The 21334-nt window shown below is 36.7% G+C and overlaps 1 protein-coding gene across 7 annotated transcripts in view; it reads left to right on the top strand.

The window, feature by feature from the left end:
• CBLB (Cbl proto-oncogene B) overlaps positions 1-21334 on the top strand; it is a 213007-nt gene that overhangs the window by 73572 nt on the left and 118101 nt on the right. For all 7 annotated transcript variants that reach the window (XM_029939225.1, XM_029939228.1, XM_029939227.1 and 4 more), the window contains one exon: positions 15092-15238. In XM_029939225.1, coding sequence (XP_029795085.1) covers positions 15092-15238 — 147 coding nt within the window. The remainder of the gene's footprint in view (positions 1-15091; positions 15239-21334) is intronic.

Genomic DNA, 21334 nt, shown 5'->3' with positions numbered 1-21334 from the left:
TCAGGACTATTGAGCAAGAATGATGACAAACGAAAGCCCATCAGTAGTTGCCCTTGAGTCTGTGTTAAAAGAGAAGCTAAATCATTCCAAAACAATGACTTTCCAGCCCTGTGAGGACATTAGCTGACTCCTAGCACATTGGCTCTGTCATGAGGGGGATAGATAGATACGTGGTTTGGAAAACAGAGTGGAATCTTTCCCAAATCTTTAATTAGGTGCTTAGGTCTTGAGGCTGCTTTCGATGCAGTTTTACTTAGAGGCAGAGCACTGAAAAATAAAAGATCTTTTGAGGTTCCTGCTAAACCAGTATATTACAGATGTTAAACATGCATGTGAATCACCTGGATGCCTTATTAAAATACAGATTCTGACTTAGCAGTTCTGGGGTGGGGTCTGAAATTTTGCATTTCTAACAAGCAATGAGGTGATATTTCTTTTCTGCTGCTTGTCCAAGGAGTGAAGTTTGAGTATAACTGTTACATTTATTTTTGTTCTTGCCCTAGATCTTAAATGTTGAGCTGAAATCTAAGGCCCACCAAATAACTACCATCACTCATTCTCCTTCATGTTTAGCCTTTCTTTCTTACCACTTGACTCTGGACATGCTTTTCATGGTGAAGAAGATAATTTTATATTTCCCTGTAGTATATATTATAGATGTATTATGGGCAGAACAGTGGTAAATGATAGTAATAGGATCCAAATTAAATCCACCAACCCACATACAGAGATTCTTTCTGAGCAGAAACCAAACGCTTGGCTACACATTGCTATTTGCAGACATCTCCATGTGGTACCATATTCACATGTGTGTTCTACCTAACAGATGTCTGTGAAACAGATTTTTGTGACAGATTTTGACACAGGAAATACATCAGGCTCCATAAAGTTTAATGGAAAGATGTATTGCTTAACTGCAGCCCATTTTTAAAGAACAGATTGCAGTGTATTCAGTGGAATCATTTGGGTCTTACTCTTAAGAGCTTTGGCAGTCTCCCTATCCAGAGAACTATCTATGAGAATGTCACCTGGTAGCACAGGATTTGATTGGCTATTGATAATATTGTGTTTGGGGTTGACCATATTCAGTTCAGTATTCTATTTTAAATCATGGAAAAAGGACACATTTCCTCACTACAATTTTATCTGATGAATCATTTCTGGAAGTGAGGGAATTACTGTGGTATTTTGAAATAGAAACACATCTTTTCAGATGTGCCTCAGCAATGTGATCTCTGAGCCTGTTTCAAATGGTGATACACCAGGGGCTGAGAGCCTGCCAGGGCAGAACATCTGCTTCTAAGGCAGAGGCTGCTGGTGCATTCCTGTGTGCGTGCTGTTGTTTTCTTTTGCTTGTTTTGTCACTTTGTTAAATCTAGCGTATATTCCATCAAGGACACGAGTAAGAAACTCTTCCAAAATTCAACTATTGTCACAGAAATCTTCAACAAAAGCTTTTAAATTTGGGTAATGGTCTAAGAATTCCTGGTTATTCAATTACACCTTGTGATGCATTCTATTAAATTTTTGTTTTTGTTTTTGTTTTTTCCAAACTCTCCTAGGATGCACCCCTCCCTTATGGAATTATGGTTGGGTATATAGACGTCTGCATCCTCAGCAGCCCGGGTAGATGGTGGGCCTGTGCTGGTAAAATGCACAGGCCCAGATAGGAAGGCGGTTGACTGTATCTATAGCGCAGTGCTGTTGCCCTATCAGTCTCTTCGCTGAATGCAGATTACTTCTGACCCTGCTATCGGACACACTGCCAAACTCCTCTACACCCACAGACTCGTCTCCCAGGCTTGCAGCTTTTATCTGCCCTATTCTTCTGCCTTTCCCATGCCTTTCTCACTCTTTAAGAGGCCCAGGGTTGAGTAGTTTCTTCCGTTAGCTTCTGTGTTCCTGAAGCACATTGAGTGCACCTCAATTACACACTTACACCATGTTGTAACTGTGTGTTTTAAAATATAATTCCGAATTTAGATGATAAACTCCTGGAGAGCAGGGGCGTGACTGGTTTTATCTTACTGTCCCCACTGCCTAGTGTCAGTGGCAGATCATAGTAGTGCCTTGAAAATATTGAGTGAATAACTTTATTTAAAGTCACAGGAATTCCACATATCTCTATATATCTGTGTAGATATAGATCAAAATCTCTATGCATATAAAATTATTCTAAAAACTAGGGAGAACCTAGATTTGTACAAACAAGCTAGACTTTCAGAGAAGCAGGGAGCTGCGTGCTAAGATCTGCCAGCAAATGAGAAGATTAACTGGTGCTGCTTTTACAGCCTCATTTTTTTGGATAATTTGTAGCTTTTCTGTCTCTCCTAATATTTGAATTCCTTCAGAAATACTTGATTAAGCAGGAAATAAAATTTTCATAAGTTAATACACAATCTATCTCACATCATTCTGATGTTTGACTGAAATATTAAAAATGGTTTCTACTTTTTTAAATATTTGGATTTTCTTATTCCTGTGAAGTTTTAAATGATAGGCATCTCTGGGAGAGGAATAATGATTCTTGTGCTTAGTGTATAAATTAAATCTTTCATGTTTTGGGGATAGCAGTACATCTATTGAATAACAATTTCACTGAAAGCATTTACATGGTAGACAGGTACAATGATCTGTTAGCAGCATTTTAAAATGTCTTTTCAAGTGACATGATACTGATGATATAGGTACAGGCAAAAGCCAAAAGAATTATGCTTAAAAAAATCAGTGTGTATACGTCAGTGTTAATAAGTAAGGGGTTATTAATCGTGCTTGATTTTTAAGCAGAGACCCCAGTGAATAGAACTAGATAAGCCAAAATCCAGGATGATTTCTTATCTAGACTTATGTCAAATTTAGTTATATTAAGATGTCTTCAGAAAACATGGGATTTAAGTGGCAGCTCAATTAAAAGACCTTTCTATACAGTCTATAAACATTTCAGGTCTTTGCGTACATTTTATATTCATAAAATACTAAGGGGATTCTCTACCTTTGAGCATTTAAGACTTGTAGAAATTAAGTCTGTTGTCAGTATAAATCAGTGGATTAGCCTAATGGTATTTTCACAGTTCAGTTCATTGTGTGGTTATGTAAATAAATATGTTTGGGAAATTAACTTCAGTAAATTCCTTCAGATCCAAATGTGAGTAGGCTGCCTTCCAATTAGTATAGTCCAGATTTTGTCTAAAAAATCTCTCTTGGTTGGTTTTAGTATCAGAGAAACTACAGTGGTTGTAAATTTCATAATTTCCAATATGTAAAAATACTTTGTTAGGTAGAAATACAGCTATTAGATAATGTGTTTGATGTTTTTTAATCCATGTCATTTATTCATATTGACAGAAGAGTGTCCAATCCTAACTGCTACTATTGATGATAATGATTGTAGTAATAAGTTGATAGTACTTAATAATACTAGTAATAATGATTAACATTTATCAAATGCCTGCTATGTGTCCATTTCCTAAGCCAGTTATTTACTACTATGTATCAAACCACCACAAAATTTAGTGGCTTAATTTAACAAGAGTTATTGTTTGTTATGATTTGGTAGGTTGACTTCCTATGATGTTGGCTTGAATATTGGCTCAACTGGAAGGTCCAATGCCCTCACTCACATACCTAACATATGTTGCTGCCTTGCAGCTAAGAACGCACTTGGGTCTGCATGACTTCTTGAGCATCTTCACAGCATGGCATCTAAATTCCAAGAACATTTTCCAAGATGCAAAGGTAGAAATTGCAGATCTCTTAAGGCCTAGCCTGAGAATTTATATAGTATCATTTCTACCACGTTCTACTGATCAAGGCGAAGCGTAGCCTCGTCCAGGTCTTAAAGAGAAGGGAAGAAGACACCACTCCGTGATGGGAAAAGTGGCAAAGGACTTTTGGCCATCTGTAATCCTCCACAAATCATATGAGATTAGTCCTCTTATAATTCATATCTCAGAGATGAGGAAATGAAGGCTTAGAAGGCATAGCTTAGTTCTCAAGTCATTCAGGTACTAAATGGTTTAAGCTCAAGTTGAGGTTAATGTGACTAGTGTAATATACACCTTCAGGGTGTAGGTAGATTAAATCTATGTGTCTTTTCCTCCAAAACCAAGATCTGAAAGGAGTTTTATTGATGTGGGGATCATTCTGTTTGCAATCACACTGCAATGGTAAAGGGATTCGATTCATATTATTGATCAGCCATCATGTGGTTAACATAATAGTCTTCCTAAATTTGGATATTTCTAAACTCTTGGTTGAGATGAAAGTTAAAATTCTTAGACCTGTTGTTATCCTATGCTTACTACACATACTAGCACATTTCCTTACCAAGAACAAATAAATAAAAGTGACTTTTTAAACCGTAAGTCTCCCAATGGGCATACTCTATTTTAGCAGTCTACATTTTTCATATGGTTTCAATATTCTAGAGTTTACTATTCATTAACATGAAACACGGAGCTTTTACATTGTCTTTTTTGTTGTTTTTTTTCTGCTGCTTTGTGGTTTTCTTTCTTTTGAGAGCCAGTGTTTCTCAAGGATTTCCTTGTTGAAAAAAGATAAATGTCAGAGATGCCTATTATGGTAAAGAACAATACAAATCAAGCCTTCCAAACATACTAATGATTTTTTGTATTTATTATAACTTTCATTTAAATTTTCTATGTTAATTTTTTTATCCTGACTTAAGGAATCTGCAATCACAGATGGAGTCATATTAAAGGAAAATTTAAACTGAAGAGGTTGGTGTCAGGCTATAAAGTGGGTTCACAATTTTTGTCTAAAGTATATGGGCTTTTTTGTGCCAGGTCTATCTAGTCACCTTCTACTGACTAGAATAAAAGTGATGGTAGATTCATAGAATGTTATGGGACCTTAGAAGTGATGTACCACAATCACCTTATTTTATAGAGGGAAAAAAATTGAATAAGAAGCTTTCAGCTCATTTTTCATATCGTAGAGCAATGAGACAGACAGAGCCACATCTAGAACGCTACATACCCGTGTCCTGTTTTCCTTCACTATATTATAGTATTTCCTTCATGAAGCTTGTTATTGGAAATGTAGAAACCACTTGTCTAGAAGATCCAATCACCACTACCCATCTACAGAATAAGTTAAATCCAATTGAGCTTTCGCCAGTTTAAGAAAATCTTAGACCTTAAAAAAATTTTTTTTTAATGTATCTCTTTTTGCTGTGTTCAGAAAGTTTAAAAATTTTATAGTGGTCCAGGGGCATCGTACTGCTAACAGCTGTGACAGCCATGCCTTCCTATGATTGCTTTACCCTTTTGTTTTTCATTTTGAAAGGAAAAAAATGTCTCAATAGATGCATTGCTTTAAAAATCTTAGCATTTCTCTCTGAGGCTCTAAATTAGCTCCTTTCTTTTGACTCATTGCTGTATATACATATCATATATTTGGTAAGGTGAAGAAAAAAAAATGTGGGTAATTGAATCCTTTGGTCATGTGTAACTAGAAATTACCTTCATGCTGTTTCATGACAAAGAATATATGTGATGTTCCAGTTTGTCTGTATAACTATCAAACCATACTGTGAGAAGTAACTCCACTTGAATTGTGTTTTTGAAGCAGACTATTATAAAGGTAGGAGATAAAATCAACTAGATTTAAAGATAATGAGACTTAAACAGATTGAGACGACTCCTTGTTCTCTTGAACAGAATTTGATTGTTTGACCTTTGTCATCCCTGCTTAATGTTCTAAAAATGTGAAATTGTAATGAGTCCTCCTGTTAGAGAGGGATTTGGGAAAATGATGGTGTGCCGTTGGTGACTGTACTATGATCAAAAGGCTAATACATCTTAGAAGGTTGAGAATCAATGGTCAAAGCAAAGGTTTGGGGTACTGGTACTGGAAACGCCTGCTTGACTTGAAAGCCCAAGCAGTCTAGATGCCAGTGGGGCTTGTTGCAGGATGGGGTCATTGCAGCGGGTGTGGAAATCTAGTCACTGTCCGACATGTACATCACAGGTTTGTCCGAGAAAATCAGTATACTGACTCTCACATGACATTTTTGTTTCTGGTTGAAAATTGGAAAATTTAGGGGCGCCTGGGTGACTCAGTCAGTTAAGTGTCCGGCTTCGGCTCAGGTCATGATCTCACGGTTTGTGGGTGTGAGCCCCGCGTCAGGCTCTGTGCTGACAGCTAGCTCAGAGCCTGGAGCCTGCTTCAGATTCTGTGTCTCCCTTTCTCTCTGACCCTCCCCTGCTCGTGCTGTCTCTCTCTATCTCACTCTGTCTCTCAAAAAATAAATAAATGAAAATAATTTTTAAAAAATTTATAAAAAAGGAAATTGTAAAATTTAAAGACCAAATTATAGAAAAACCATGTAAACTACTACTATTTATATCTTTGTGTATATATCCTATAGTTTTTCTATTTATCTATACTGTGATATTCAGCTTTTTAATAGAACTAGGACTGTACTGGGCATACTATTTATTATTTTTTTCCCTTCTCTCTTTTATGGCATACACATGCACATGCACATTCAGTTTGTTATAATGTGGTAGCCACATCAGATTATACCAAAAATAGATGAGAATTTCTTGGAAAAATCGTGTTTGTATTTCCCCCAACCATTTGAATAAAGATAATTCTAACACAAGGGGAAGAGACAGAAAAAAAATCCCGTGATTTTAGTTTTCTTCTGCTGGTCACGTACAACATGAGCACCAGAGAGATGAGCTTTATTCTCTTTTGTCTTTCACCTGCTCCAGGAGAGCAAGGTTGAAATGGGACAAAGGTATTAACTAGGAAAATTTCCAGAGTCAAAGGAGGAAGTGACTGTCAGGAACAAGTAACGTGATGGGAAACTATGTTACGCTTCCTCAGAAAGTGCGACAAATGTTTAATTGAGGTTCTGGGAACTACACATGGGGGATCCAGCACTAATTTCCTTTAGCTTGCTGGCGTGATATTTCCATTCACAAGGAAAAGTAAAAAAGATGAGGGAGGAAAGATCTTAGAATTCATAGAATGTTTTTTTGCTAATTTAGAGTCAAACCCTGATTTTTAATTCTTTATTTTTAAGTCTGTTTATTTATTTTGAGAAAGCTAGAGAGCATGTGAGGAAGGAAGGGGCAGAGAGAGGGGAGGAGAGGGAGTCCCAAGTGGGTTCCACGCTGTGAGCATATAGCCCGATGTGGGTCTTGAACCCGTGAACAATGAGGTTGTGACAGGAGCTGAAGTTAAGAGTTGGAGGCTTAACACGACTGAGCCACCCAGGTGTCCCCAGATTTTTAATTCTTAAAGCAGCTTTCAGTAAAATTTCTTTTCATCAAAGTTTGGAAAGTTGATGCCTTACTGTGTGGCATTTCTATAAACCTATTTTTATATACTGCTTCTATCTATATCTGTTTATTGGCACTGTTTTGGGGCCAGGAAAAACTTTATTTATAGTTCCTTAAAAAATTCCATTACCCTTAAATATAATATTTATTGAATATTATGCATAAGAAGCTTTTAAAAAATATTATAAGACTTTTCCTTCTCCAAAAAAAGAGTTTGCTCTGATGGAAGTGAAAGGCGGTGTGTATATATAATATCCATGCTGCTCCTCAGAGAACCTCTGTGCTGTGGCAGGTCCCGCGCAGTGGTGCAGGGGTGATAGCTCACACCTGAGAAAGGAGTGCAGGAAACGCAGCCTGGGGGGACCTTGACATGAAATTGGTACAAGTGGAAGCACAATAGGCTGATGCCTGGGAGCTCTGTACCAGAGAGGAGGAATGGGTCACCCCAAGGTGTGGAGCAGAGAAAGCAGGAGGCTATTTGAATAGCTGGAGGAGAGCACAGAGAAGTGGTGTAAGAAATGGCAAAAGGGGGGCCCATGGATGGTTCCATCCACTAAGGCTCCGACTCTTGGTTTCGGCTCAAATCATGATCTCACAGTTCATGAGTTCTAGCTCCACATGAGGCTGTGAGCTGACAGTGTGGAGCCTGCTTGGGATTCTCTCTCTCCCTCTATCGCTGCCCTTCCCCCACCCGTGCTTGCTCACGTCTCAAAATAAATAAGTAAACTTAAAAAAAAATGACAGAAAGGTAGCTTTGTCCCATAGATGGTAAAAATCTTTGAAAGAAACAGTTTAGGAAAGTTTTAAACTGTATTTTATTAAGTTAAGAACAAAAACCATCCTTGAAGTGTCAAATGTGATGAAAAATAAAAATTGTGGAGTAGGGAGTGTAACAAGTGAAAGATAATTAAGAATTGTCCATTAGAAGCAATATTTTTGAGTAACTCAGTTTACTAATTCACTGTAATTTTTTTAAGGTAGTCCACAAGAAATTGCAAAGAACAAAAAATAAATCAGATTAAAAAAATAAAGTGTTGCTTCAGAGTTAACTTTGTTGATGAAACTTGTCTTTTATCACATTATGTTGTGTCATAAAAGTATAGTTTGAACTTCTCGTGTTTTCTTTTGAAAAGGAACCCAACAAAGAAAACAAAGTTCTGTGTTCTGGTTACTTCTATATGAATCTCATAGCAATGATGACTTTTCCCTTTGTTCACAGAAATTTCATTGTATTTTATTTTAAATAAAAAGGAATGTAGGAATGGATTTTTTTCGTTTCTCTCTCAAGTAATAGACTGGTCTACATTTTAAGATGTATTTTACAAAAGGATATATGTTAAAGATTAGGTTTAATCAAAAGACATCCAATACTAAAGACAAAAGAGTTTTCTTTATTGAGGTGGATAGATACTGTTAAGATTTTAAACCAGTTGAAAGTACTAGTGATCATATCATACTGAAGTATGTTCTCATCATAAATTTTTCACATAAAACTACTGAAATCCTCAAAGAGATGTTAATCCCTCTTTGGCATTGCCACAAAGTTAAAATAACTGACATTAAAACAATTATTTGGGAAGCTTTTATGAATATATTGAGTTAAGTTTTATTATAGTTATTCTTTTTTATGTAAACTGTCATAATCATTGGAAGTTTCAAAATCCACACAAATGCATCCATTCAACCTTGGAGTTACCTAATTTCTAGCTTAAGTCCCATTCACCTTACTGTGCATACCCGTTGCAGGGCTGCCTTCTGGTCAGTTCTGCATCACCCAGGAGTTGTCAGCTCCTCTGCCTCCCTCACGATCACCACCTTTGTTTGGGTCCTTTCACGGTTTTATTCCCACAGCATCGTCTGCGTTGGAGACGTCTGAGTTGCCTACATTCGTGAAGAGTAGGATTGCGCCATTGTCCTTGCCTTATCAGTGCCTAAACCAAACCTGATAGATGTAAATACTCAAGATCTGTGGACTGAATAACTGAATGGATGAACTGAATACTTGTCCCTTGCTTGCCATGCAGCTATAAAGGGCTACTGTTGACAACTGATGATCTGGATAAAGGGGAAATGATGATGGCCATCAATTTAATGGACAGTAATAAGGGAGAAGGAAGAAAGACTAGTGATAAATATTTATACTTCCAAACAGGTGGTGGGTAGGACTAATAATAACTCTTATTTATTGTTTTAAAAATGTGATGTGTTCGGCTCTTACCTCCATGCCTTATGTACTCATGACAACTCAGTGGGACAGGCATTTTTATTTAAAACTTTAGGGGTGAGGAAGCTGATGGGGACCGGTTCAGCGAGTTGTTCAAGAGTACAGATACAAACCTAGGACTGTCCAATTCAGGCCACTCTCCTTAATCTAGGATAATTGACAGGCGAAGCAGAGTAGCTTTTGAATATCACCTGGGAACTTGTCAAAGGATATTATATTTGAAGGTAATAGGCATATTTCATGCTTGAGTTAGTTAAATTGTCCATTTAAAACTGTTTTGGAAAGGAAGTATATTTACTGTGAGAGCAGCATCCTTAATTTGAGAGATGGCGTCTTGCTCTTAGTAGACCTTTGCGGGCAACACATGAAGGAAGACCAGAGGGCGGCTGGCGTTCGTTTTCCCCAATGTGGGGCTTGGCCTTCCCAGCCATGTTAGTGGTAGGTGATCTATTCTTTAACAAAGGAAAAAAGGCTTTCCTTTGTTATTCAATTTAGTGCAGTTTTGGGACTGACACTGTTTGCTAAATTCCTTTTAAGTGAGCAGTGCAATTTCTAAAAGTAACATGGGATAGCTTGAAAAATTATCCTTTCCCCTGCGACTCAGGTTAGTTTCTGCTCACCCTCTTTACTTCTCTCATGACGTGGGGTGGACTCTGAGTGTTTGTTGGTGTTTGGACTTGGCAGCTCTGCCTCACACTCCCTTAGAAACTTTGGAAATGTTAAAGCATTTGGGCAGGGAATGGGCAGGATCCAGTTTAATTTAAGGCTTTCAGGATCCATCTTAATAATCGTCTCCGTTCCCATGAGGGAGAAATGAAAGGCGAGGCTTACATCAGCTTAGTCTCTTCACTTTCTTAGGAATCAAAATTGTTCCCAAGGTCAAAAACAGTGTGAAGTAACTCTCTAAACCTATCTTGGAGGGCACTACATCAGAAATACAGTGAATGGAAATTGCTCTTTAGCTGGACGTGAGTCTCATTTTAAGTGCCACTGTTTATATTCTTTATGTCCTGCCTCTCTTTTTATGTTGAATTTGTTTCACCTTGTAAAGATTAAGCAGAGCATGTTCTACTTTTTAAATGTGAGAATTGAATTATTAATAGTTTTTAGATAAAAAATGGTCTCCCATTTCTTCTACCAAAGGTAGGACGTGGTCACAGACTTTAGACTTCACTGATAAAAAGGGTCGTTTGAAGTTTTTCACTAATTCAGCATTTAAAGCTTTATATTTCTTCCTTGATTTGTGGCACAACTGTTTCTTGAAAAATTGCATGGACTATATGCAACCTGATTAGATTAAATTCTTTGTGTATGTCCAACATTTAGTGGAGGCTACTAATCAAATTCTGGTATATTTTTTATGCATTTTTCAAATTTAATTTATCATGTCAAGATGGCTGTGTATTTGGTGTGTTGCCCCACTGTATTGTATCATAATAATCTCTTCATGTTTTTTTCCCCATATGATGTGCTATGTTTATTAAGGGTGGATTGTATCATCACACATCATTGTGTGCCTCCAGTCTCTTAGGATGTTGGCTGTAGCCACTTTAAGCTACTGAGACTTAAACAGTAAAACTCTATAATTCCAGAAGTCATGCTAATTCACTCTGGATCAGCCTCATATTCTGTACAGTCATGTAATCTGACTTTTGGAGAAATTGATTCATACCATTTTGAAGAAATACACTATTAGGTGATTGAATCCAGGATAAAAAGAGGTGCCTTGCTGTGTGGGCAATATTGACACTGCTGATGCATTGCATACTTTTAAAAATAATGTGGCTAGCTTTCCTTCTTCAAGTTTCCTCTAATACTAGCATCTTTCCGGGCTTACCCAGTATTGCCTTCTGGAAGCTACTTTTTGATCACTTAGTTGGTATTCCAAGATACTACTTTTCTGAAGCTTATTTCTTAATAAAAAAAAAATTCCACACAAAACCAGTGTTAAAAATGGCATAGTTTGTGGTGGTTAATGGCAGATGTGATAGTAATTAGTCGAAATGTTTCTGATGTGAAAGTGTTGCAGAATTCTTTGTAAAATTAAAGTTATGTTTACAAGGTTATTGAGTCTTTGTGGATAAGCTTTTTTACTTCTTTAGATGTTTTGGGGGTAGGGGAGTTTTGATGATAGAAGTATATTCTTAATAATCAGATCCTTTGTTAAGCACTCATTATTTTGGTGTTATGATGAGCAGCAATCAGTGGGCCTAGGGAAAATTGGCCAAGTATGGACAATTTTCATAATAAGAAAACAACATTTCATCTAGAAAGAAGATATGTTGTTGTTGCCTTTCTTCCTCCTGTGTCTAAATGGCTAGAGATCATTCTATTCTTGGATTTTGTTTTCAAAATTAGAGGTTATTTTTAAAAAGTGAGAAGAGGAATTAAAGCACATAATGTGTAGCAAAATAATGTTTAAAAAGCCCCACAATCACATAAAAGACAAAAACCATAAGCTGTGAAAATACATTTAAATGACACTGGATAGTACTATTAACTATCCGTTCTTTTCATATCTTGCTGTGAATTGCAACCTCTAAAAACCGATCTTTTAAATAATGGATTTCCAGGGTGATCATTTACATATGTATGGTATGTGCATGCATTTAAAAATTAGATATAAAATAAATACAAATATATATTCTCGTCTGTGTGAAAACTAAGGTGACACAACACTGTTGGACTGACATATTTTTAACAACTTCAATTTGAGTTTCTTTAAAGACTAAAGGCAAAACTATATCTTTTTCCACTGCCTTAGTTTATGCGAAAAATAAAAAAAAAATGTGATCCACTTGCAGGAATAAGAAAGTTGAACTCTTACCTACATTTTATAATTAAAAAGTGATTAATTTATATAGGTACTAGTGATTACTAGAGCTTCTAGAGCTTCTAGTAAATTATAAAGATAAAATGTTAGTATTTCTGCTTTAAAGCGTAGTGGACACCCATTGGGTCACATAGCTGAGGTGGGTAATCACTAGCATTGTGCTTCAGACTTTTTAGATCTAACAAATAAAAATGAAAAACATTTGGATGTGGTTAAAGAACAAAGGCATAAGTGGATGGAGAGCAACCAATTCAGACAGAAGGAACAGTTGGTTTATCCTAATTATAGCCATCTTGATGTTTTTTTTTTCTGTATGTATCAATTGGAAGTTTGGTGGAAAATTAACCCTTTTTTCTAATTATATAAGTAAATTTGTTGCAGATTTTCTAAAATGACTTTATGCTCTTCCTTCAACTCAAATTTCAAAAGTCAGTTGCAGCTCGTGCTGGCCAAAATTCTTCCCTTTGATCTAGTTCAATAGTTCAGTTTCCATTTCCTACAATTTCTTGTATATACCATCATCTAAATGACGGTGTATTGATATAAACGAGAAGATCAAAGTCAACTAAAGAACTTTCACATTTGGATTAGGCTGAATTGTGTGGAAGTGTGGCTGAATCTGAGAAAATAACAGAGCATTATATATAACCATGTGTGGCTGAATCTAAGAAAATAACAGAACATTGTATATAACCATAATGACTTTGCAGATTGTTTATTGTTGCTAAGCATTAAAATATAGCCTAAATTTCTGATTTCCTCTTTCTCATAAGTCTTCTCATAGATTATAAACATTATAGAAATTGCAACAGTTTTGGTTTTCCAATAGAGATGAATTCATTGAAGTATACTTTGTACTATCGTTTTCCTTTCATTCCTGCTTTTCCCACTTTTTATCATGAGTTCCTTCCTTTATTCTGTATTCATCTTACATGGGAAGTTATAGGTTCCTTTTCAAATTAGAAAGAGTGATACTCAGTGACTCTATTGACAGGTGCATATTGTATGATCTCTTCGGTATCTGACACGTTTATTTTTGCTTGTTATTTGAGCATCATTAAACACAGACACACGAATGAAAATGGGGCAAAGAACCGTATGTCTCAGTGTCATAGTCGTATTGAAATATTGTGTAGTTTTAAATGCATTGCAAATGTGATGGCTTTTTCTGCTAATTATCCTCAATATTTACTTTTAGTCCTAAAGCAATTGCCTTCTCCCTCTCCTCACCTGTGACCTTTTACTACACACATACAGAAGCAGCTGAAGCATCAACATGCAAAGATATTATATGTGTATATAATATAATCTGTGTATACACACACACACTGAGTTTTGGTGATTCTGAGTAAACTGGAATATAAGGAAGCATGGTCAGTCCAAAACTGGAAAGTTCTTTAGTGCTTTGTGTTTCAGTTGCTTCTTTGCTGGTTAACACTAGCATTTTGGCCTGATTCACTTAATGTTATAACGTTCTTATGAAGTGGCAGGAAGGAGTGCAGGTGATATTCTGAAGTATGAATCATGTTTTGAATCATGTTTTAAATCCTGTCAGATTCCCCAGAACTTACCATGGTAATTATAGTTTAGATGACGCCTGCCTTTCCCAACATTCTAAACCACTTCTTTCATACCAGCATAGCATTTTCTCTTTTTTTAAATGTTTATTTATTTTGAGAACGAGAGAGAGAGAGAGAGAGAGAGAGAGAGAGAGAGAGAGAGGAGAGAGAGAGAGAGAGGAGAGAGAGAGAGAGAGAGCACAAGCAGGGGAGGGGCAGAGAGAGAGGGGGAGAGAATCCCAGTGTGAGGCTTGAACTCACAAACCAGGAGATTATGACCTCAACCAGACACTTAACCGACTAAGCCACCCCAGCCCCATACTGTAACTTTTCTTCCTGAAACAGATTTAATTATGTGTTCCATCTTTTTAATCCATTTGGCTCCCTCTTCCTTCTGGCCGTAGCTCTTAATAAGGGGAGTACAGCAGAATAGCTCAAGGAGCTTCTGAAATATGAGCATATCTGGAACCCATCATCAGAAACTCCCATTTTTGGAGGAAGTAGAAGCGTATTTGACAAAAAGTTTGTTCATTGTTTCAGGTGGCTCTTTATGTCACGTCGTCACCAAACTCTCTCATCCTGTGTCATGCCGTTCTCTTCAATGTTTCCTGTTCTTCTCCAGCCATGCTAAGCCTGGAAATGACACAAATAGTTCGATTCCATCCCTCTGGACTTTTGTATAGAAGCTGCTGCTGCTGCTCCAATACCTTCTCCCCCGCTCCGCGTCCTCCCCAGCCCTCCAGGTCTTTCATCTGTCAGACTACAAAATCTTCCCTAGATCCTCCTCTAATGATAAATCTTTCCTTACTTCCTCATGTAGAAATCGTCACTCTGACTTTCGTGTTCAGTGTTTATATTTGATTATGATTTTCTTTATCTCTCTCATTAAACTGTGAGCTCGTTGAAATCGTGTAATTTATCTTGTTATTGCTTTTGTTAAATGAATACATGGATGGATAAAAAATGAAAGCCTTTTAGGAATTTAAATGTATAGTTTCTGTGAACATTGATTTTAGATGGATTATTCAGTTGAGGTTCATGATTAGCCACCAAGACCTATGTTAATACTGTTCATAATTTTATTTTTCATAATATGTATTCCCATTAAAACTTACATGCACCTATATATATAATTTTTTCATTTTCCCACCTCTGTCTACAGACGAAATCTCACCAAACTGTCCCTTATCTTCAGTCACATGCTGGCAGAAATTAAAGCAATCTTTCCCAATGGGCAATTCCAGGGAGATAACTTTCGTATCACGAAAGCAGATGCTGCTGAATTCTGGAGAAAGTTTTTTGGAGACAAGTAAGTACAAATCATTCTTATAATCTGTATTCATTTCTGAAGAATGACCTCATCATACCTAGAGTTCCATATTGTATAGGTTTTACTTGAATATTTTGAGACTGTACTTGAGCATATTTGTTAAATGTTTTTGATTGCTAATTTTTCTGCTTAGCCACCAAAACTATACCTCAGTTGCTGAATAGTTTTATGTTCTTTTAAGGCAAATGTCAGTCATAACTATATTTATTTGATGAGCATTCATTAATTTAAATAGTTTAAGAAGCAGATGTATATAAGATGGAATCTCTCAGAAGTTCGTATCTTTTTTACAACTTAGTACACACTTAGGACTCATGTACAAAATAAAAGGCAGAAAGGGATAGAGACTTTAAAAATGGCATAAACAAATTCTTCTGACAATTCAGAGAGGGCAACAGTTGCTTCATGATTGAATGAATCAGGGACTGCTTCTAGGAGGTGGTGGTATGTAAGCTTGGTTGAGAGCTGATATTGAGGTGAGAGAGAAAATCTTAGCACCCCAGTTCGGGTTTTCTTTGTATCATTGCACAGAGAGTTTGAGTTGTGTAAACTCTTAAGATATTGAAATGAGGATCTTGTGTAAACAAGATATAGAAATGTTATCACAAAATAGCTAGATAAAGATGATTTCCTTTAGGTACTTCCTCCCCAGACACAAACTTTGGTGAGCACCTGAGAATGTCCTTGAATGTAGGCAGAATCCTGGCTGGGTATTAAGGAAGAAGAGTAATTTCTTACACATAGATAGATGGTCATTTCATCTCCTGTTTAAAAGTCTATATTTATACATTCACTGGTGAAATGAGACCTATAAAATGTTGGTATACACTTTTGATGGTCTTAGTCTTTTGACACTGGTAAATTACCTGTAACAGTGGTTTCCTTTTTTTTTTTTTTTTCTCTATGAAGTACTATGCTTATGTAAGTGCTAAGTGCTTAGCTTCTTAACTTTTGACTTTGGAAACATTAAAGCCTTTTCCTATTTCTTTTTTTTTGTTTAATGGTTTATTTACTTTTGAGAGAGAGAGAGAGAGAGAGAGACAGACAGTGTGAGCAGGGGAGGGTCAGAGAGAGAGGGAGACACAGAATCTGAAGACAGGTTCCAGGCTCTGAGCTAGCTGTCAGCACAGAGCCCAACGCAGGGCTCAAACCCACAAACCGTGAGATCATGACCTGAGCTGAAGTCGGACGCTTAACCGACTGAGCCACCCAGGCGCCCCCCCTTTCCTATCTCTTAAATAAAATATATTCTGAATGATTTTTGGCACTAACGGGGGTAAAATACTGTTTTTGCCTCTAACATGAACATTTTGTGTTCCAGAAATCTAGCTATTTATAATGCTTCTATATCCATTCACAAATGAGAAATTAAAAGGAAAGTTCATCCTCATGTAAATTAGAATAATAGCCAAAAGCATACTAATTAAATATTTGTGGACTGTAGAAAGCAGAAAGGCATTGCCCAATTCTGGGACTAAGAACCAAGAGGATTTCTTGAAGTCACAGCTCCTATGTTAACATTCTGAGCCTAATGCAAACAGTTGGTAACCTTCAAGAGATACTTTATCTTAAAATCTTAAGAAACCTTATAGGACAAAATGTTTGTGATATTTCTTTTTGAAAACTGGAAATTCTGGTGAGTTATGAAATTGTTTGCTTGTCAAAAGGTCAGTAGAAAATGGAAAGATGGCTCACACATTTTAAGAGCGGACTTTGTTTTGCTGGCACTGCAAATCACACAGAATTATGCATTTGAGACCTCTTTCTTTCCCTTTATTTATAACCAGAGACATCAAGGGGCTAAAATTTCTTCCAACTGCTACATGACTGAAAGCACTATTAAATCAAGTGAGAGATTCTTGAAATACTGATTAAACACTCTGCTTACCTCCCAAACCTTTATACCTTTTTCTCCTGTCTTCACTTCCTTGAGAAAGCTGTTCCATTTTTCTTTAATATTTTACTTTTGGGATGAGAGCCAAATTTAAAGCTCCTTCTGGAACTCAGACATATTTCCATAGTCATCAAAATTAATGATTCTTTTATTAGATCATTGGAGAAACCATCTTTATATTCTCTGTGGGTTTTCGCCTTATTTCACAATATTTTATTGAATGAACAAGCAAATGAATGAATGATGTAGCCTTTCAAAAGGGTGGATTCTTTTATCTTCCTTATGCTCTAATACTAGTTTATATTTTTGCATAACTTAGTTCTCATATAGAAGCATTTCTGTCATTTATCTTGCTACACATTGAGACCATGCGAGAATGCTTTCTTTTCATCTAACCAGTGCCTTTAAACTGAGATTGGTATTATTTCCAAAAGCAGAATCATTGAGGAGTTATTTCTAAACACTGCAAACAGCTTAATGATTTTTATAAAGCAGGTTTTAAGCTTAAGGAGTATTATTGTAATTTATTTTTCAAAGGAGCGGTCAGACAGAAAAAGATATTAAGAATGGACTAAAACTGGGACAAAGCTATTTTTCAAGAGCTTTTGTAAAACTCCCAAAGGCAGATTTGGTATTCAGACCTCATAAAAACAGAAAATAGACAACATTTTTAAATGTCTTTTAAATTTTAATTTCAGTATAATTAACATACAGTGTTAGATTAGTTTCAGGTGTACAGTATAGTGACTCACCAGTTCTAAACATGATTCAGTTCTCATCACGATAAATGTACTCTTAATCCCCATCACCTGTGTCACTTAATCCACTACCCACCGCCTCTTTGGTAATTGTCAGCTTTTTCTCTATTTGAGAGTTTTTATTTGTCTCTTTTTCTTTGTTTCTTAAATTCCAGAGCTGAGTAAAATCATACAGTATTTGTCTTTCTCTAACTGACTTTTTTCATTTAGCATTAAACCTCTAGAGCTATCTATGCTGTTGCACATGGCAAGCTTTTATTCTTTTTTAAGGCTGAGTAATCTTCCACTGTACATATATACCTTCTTTATCCATTCCTCTACTGATGGACACTTGGGCTGCTTCCATATTTGGGCTATTGTAAATAAATGCCGCAGTGACATAGGGGTGCGTGCATCTTTTGAATTAGTGTTTTCATATTCTTTGGGTAAATACCCATTTGGGGAATTACTGAATCATGTGGTAATTCTAACTTTAAATTTTTTTAATGTTTATTTATTTTTGAGAGCGAGAACGTGCATGAGTGGGTGAGTGGGGGAGGGGCAGAGAGAAGGATACAGAGGATCTGAAGCATGTTCTGTGCTGAGAGTGGAGAGCCCCATGTGGGGCTCGAACTCACAAACCATGAGATCATGACCTGAGATAAAGTCAGACACTTAACCAACTGAGCCACCCATGTGTCCCACTAATTTTCTTGTTTTTGAAGAACCTCAATACTGTTTTCCACAGTGGCTTCACCAGTTTGCATTCCTACCAACAGTGCAAGAGGGTTTTTTTTTCCCCTCCACATCCTCACCAATACTTTTTTCTTGTGTTTTTGATTTTAGCCATTCTGACATGTGTGAAGTGATAGCTTATTGTGGTTTTGATTTGCATTTCTCTGATAATTAGTGATGTTGATGTTCATGTGTCTGTTAGCCATCTGGATATCTTTTTTGGAGAAATGTCTATTCATGTCTTCTGCCCAGTTTTTATTTAGATTATTTGGTTTCTTTGGTGTTGAGTTGTAGAAGTTCTTTATATATTTTGGATACTAGCACTTATCAGGTATGTCATTTACAAATAAATTCTCCTATTCAGTAGGTTGTCCTTTTGTTTCCTTTGCTGTGCAGGAGTTTTTTGTTTGTTTGTTTTATTTTGTTTTGTTTTTCCTCAGGTAAGCTCTGTGGCCTACACGGGGCTTGCACTCATGCCCCCAAGGTCAGGAGTGGCTTACTCTATCCACCAAGCCGGCCAGGTGCTCCTAAAGCTTTTAGTTTTCATATAGTCCAGTTAGTTTATTTTGATTTTCTTTCCCTTGCCTCAGGAAACATATCTAGGAAAATGTTGCTACAATCAGTGTTAGTGAAATTACTACCTGTGTTCTCTTCTAGGATTTTTATGGTTTCAAGTCTCACATTTATGTCTGTAATCCATTTTGAGTTTATTTTTGTTTATGGTAGAAGTAAGTGGTCCAGTTTCATTTTTTTGCATGTAGCTGTCTGGTTTTCCTAGCACCACTTGTTCAAGAGACTGTCTTTTTTCCCATTGCATATTCTTCCATCTTTGTTGAAGATCAATTGGCCATATAATCATGGGTTTATTTCTTGGCTCTCTGTTCTTTTTTTTTTTTTTAATGCTTTTATTTATTTTTGATACAGAAGAGACAGAGCATGAGAGGGGGAGGGTCAGAGAGAGAGGGAGACACAGAATCTGAAACAGGCTCCAGGCTCTGAGCTAGCTGTCAGCACAGAGCCTGACGCGGAGCTTGAACCCACGAATGTGAGATCTGACCTGAGCTGAAGTCGGAGGCTTAACCGACTGAGCCACCCAGGTGCCCTCGGCTCTCTGTTTTGTTCCATTGGTCTGTGTGGCTTATTTTTGTGCCTGTACCATACTGTTTTGATTTACTGCAGTTTTGTAGTGTATCTTGAAATCTGAGATGATGATACCTCCAGTTTTCCTCTCCTTTTTCAAGATAGTTTTGGCTATTTTGGAGTCTTTTATTGTTCCATACGAATTCCAGGAGTATTTGGTTTAGTTCTGTGAAAAATGCCAGTGGTATTTTGATAGAGATTACATTAAGTCAGTAGATTGCTTTGGGTAGTGTGGACATTTTAACAATATTTGTTCTCCCAATCCATGAGCATGGGATGTCTTCCCATTTCTTTGTGTCCTCTTCAATTTCTTTCATCAGTGTTTAATAGTTTTCAGAGTACAGGTTCTTTCACTTCCTTGGTTAAGTTTATATCTAGGTATTTTACTCTTTTTAGTGCAATTAATAATGGGATTGTTTTCTTGATTTCTCCTTCCACTATATTATTAGTGCAACAGATTTCTGTATGTTGCGTTGATATCCCAGCAGACAAAAATGTTTAATTGTTATATGCCAAATACTTCATTTCTGTGCTTCTCCACCATTTTGAAGTCATGGCAGGACCCACCTTTCTACTCAGGACGTAAGCCCAGCTGTCAAGGGACTATGCCTGACTGGAGTCCCAAGGAGATCAATTATAATCATGTGTCAAACTAATTGCATTGAAGGTCTGCATTTTAGGTGGTTATAAAAATTCATTGAATGGTTTAATAGTGGAGTCCTGCTTTTGCTTTCTTAGTCTACTGACCAAGAGATAGTAGAATAATATAGGAAAAGAGAAGAGACACTGTGGAAGAAATTGTGTTCAGGTAGATTCTGCAAAATAAGATCAGTATCTTTCTGAATCTTGGCACTCTGGAGTAGTAGTTTAGAGTCCAGAAACTTTAAGCATGAGCCTCAAAACTCAAAACTAACTGTTTAAAACAATGGAGATACATTGATGTGATTAGACTCCAGGTGACAGTCATTTTTCTAAGCAAGTCAGGTAGCAATTTTGGGGCTAATGGTGCTAAGTACTACTTCACACTGGGGAGATTTAGACCTGCATTTCCAAGTAAATTATAATTCAATAAGAATCATGGATTTTAAACTTGCATCTTTTTATCCATCATCTTCTCTCCATTCTTACTTCAAGTTCTGTTCTTCAATTTCAAGTTCAAACCCTTCCCTGAATTACGGCAGCAACTTTCTGACTGGTCTTATCTTCAGTAACAACCTATCTTGTTGTTCATAGACTAGTGAGCCCCCCCCCCCCCAAAAACAGAACTAATCTTTCTTTCTCTCTCTCTCTCTCTCTGTCTGAAATGCTTCCACAAATTGTTATTGATCCTAGTTTAAAATCTAAAATCTCATTAACATGACAAGCTTTAGGAATTATTTTTTTATTCTGGCTTCATCTCTTTGTACTCTACTCATCCTTAAAGAAGGAACCTAACTACACAACACTGTATTTTCCAGTGTGTTTTTGTTTCCCTAGATTGTATCCACTGCTTGGAAAGCCAGTCAGCCGTGCCAGTTTGGAAGCTCGCCTACTCTAAGATGGGTATCCATAATCTTTGTTCCAGGTGCC

This window comes from Suricata suricatta, chromosome 5 (genome assembly GCF_006229205.1).
Source record: "Suricata suricatta isolate VVHF042 chromosome 5, meerkat_22Aug2017_6uvM2_HiC, whole genome shotgun sequence".
Classification (NCBI taxonomy): Eukaryota; Metazoa; Chordata; class Mammalia; order Carnivora; family Herpestidae; genus Suricata; species Suricata suricatta.
This window is presented reverse-complemented; position numbering and strand designations above follow the sequence as displayed.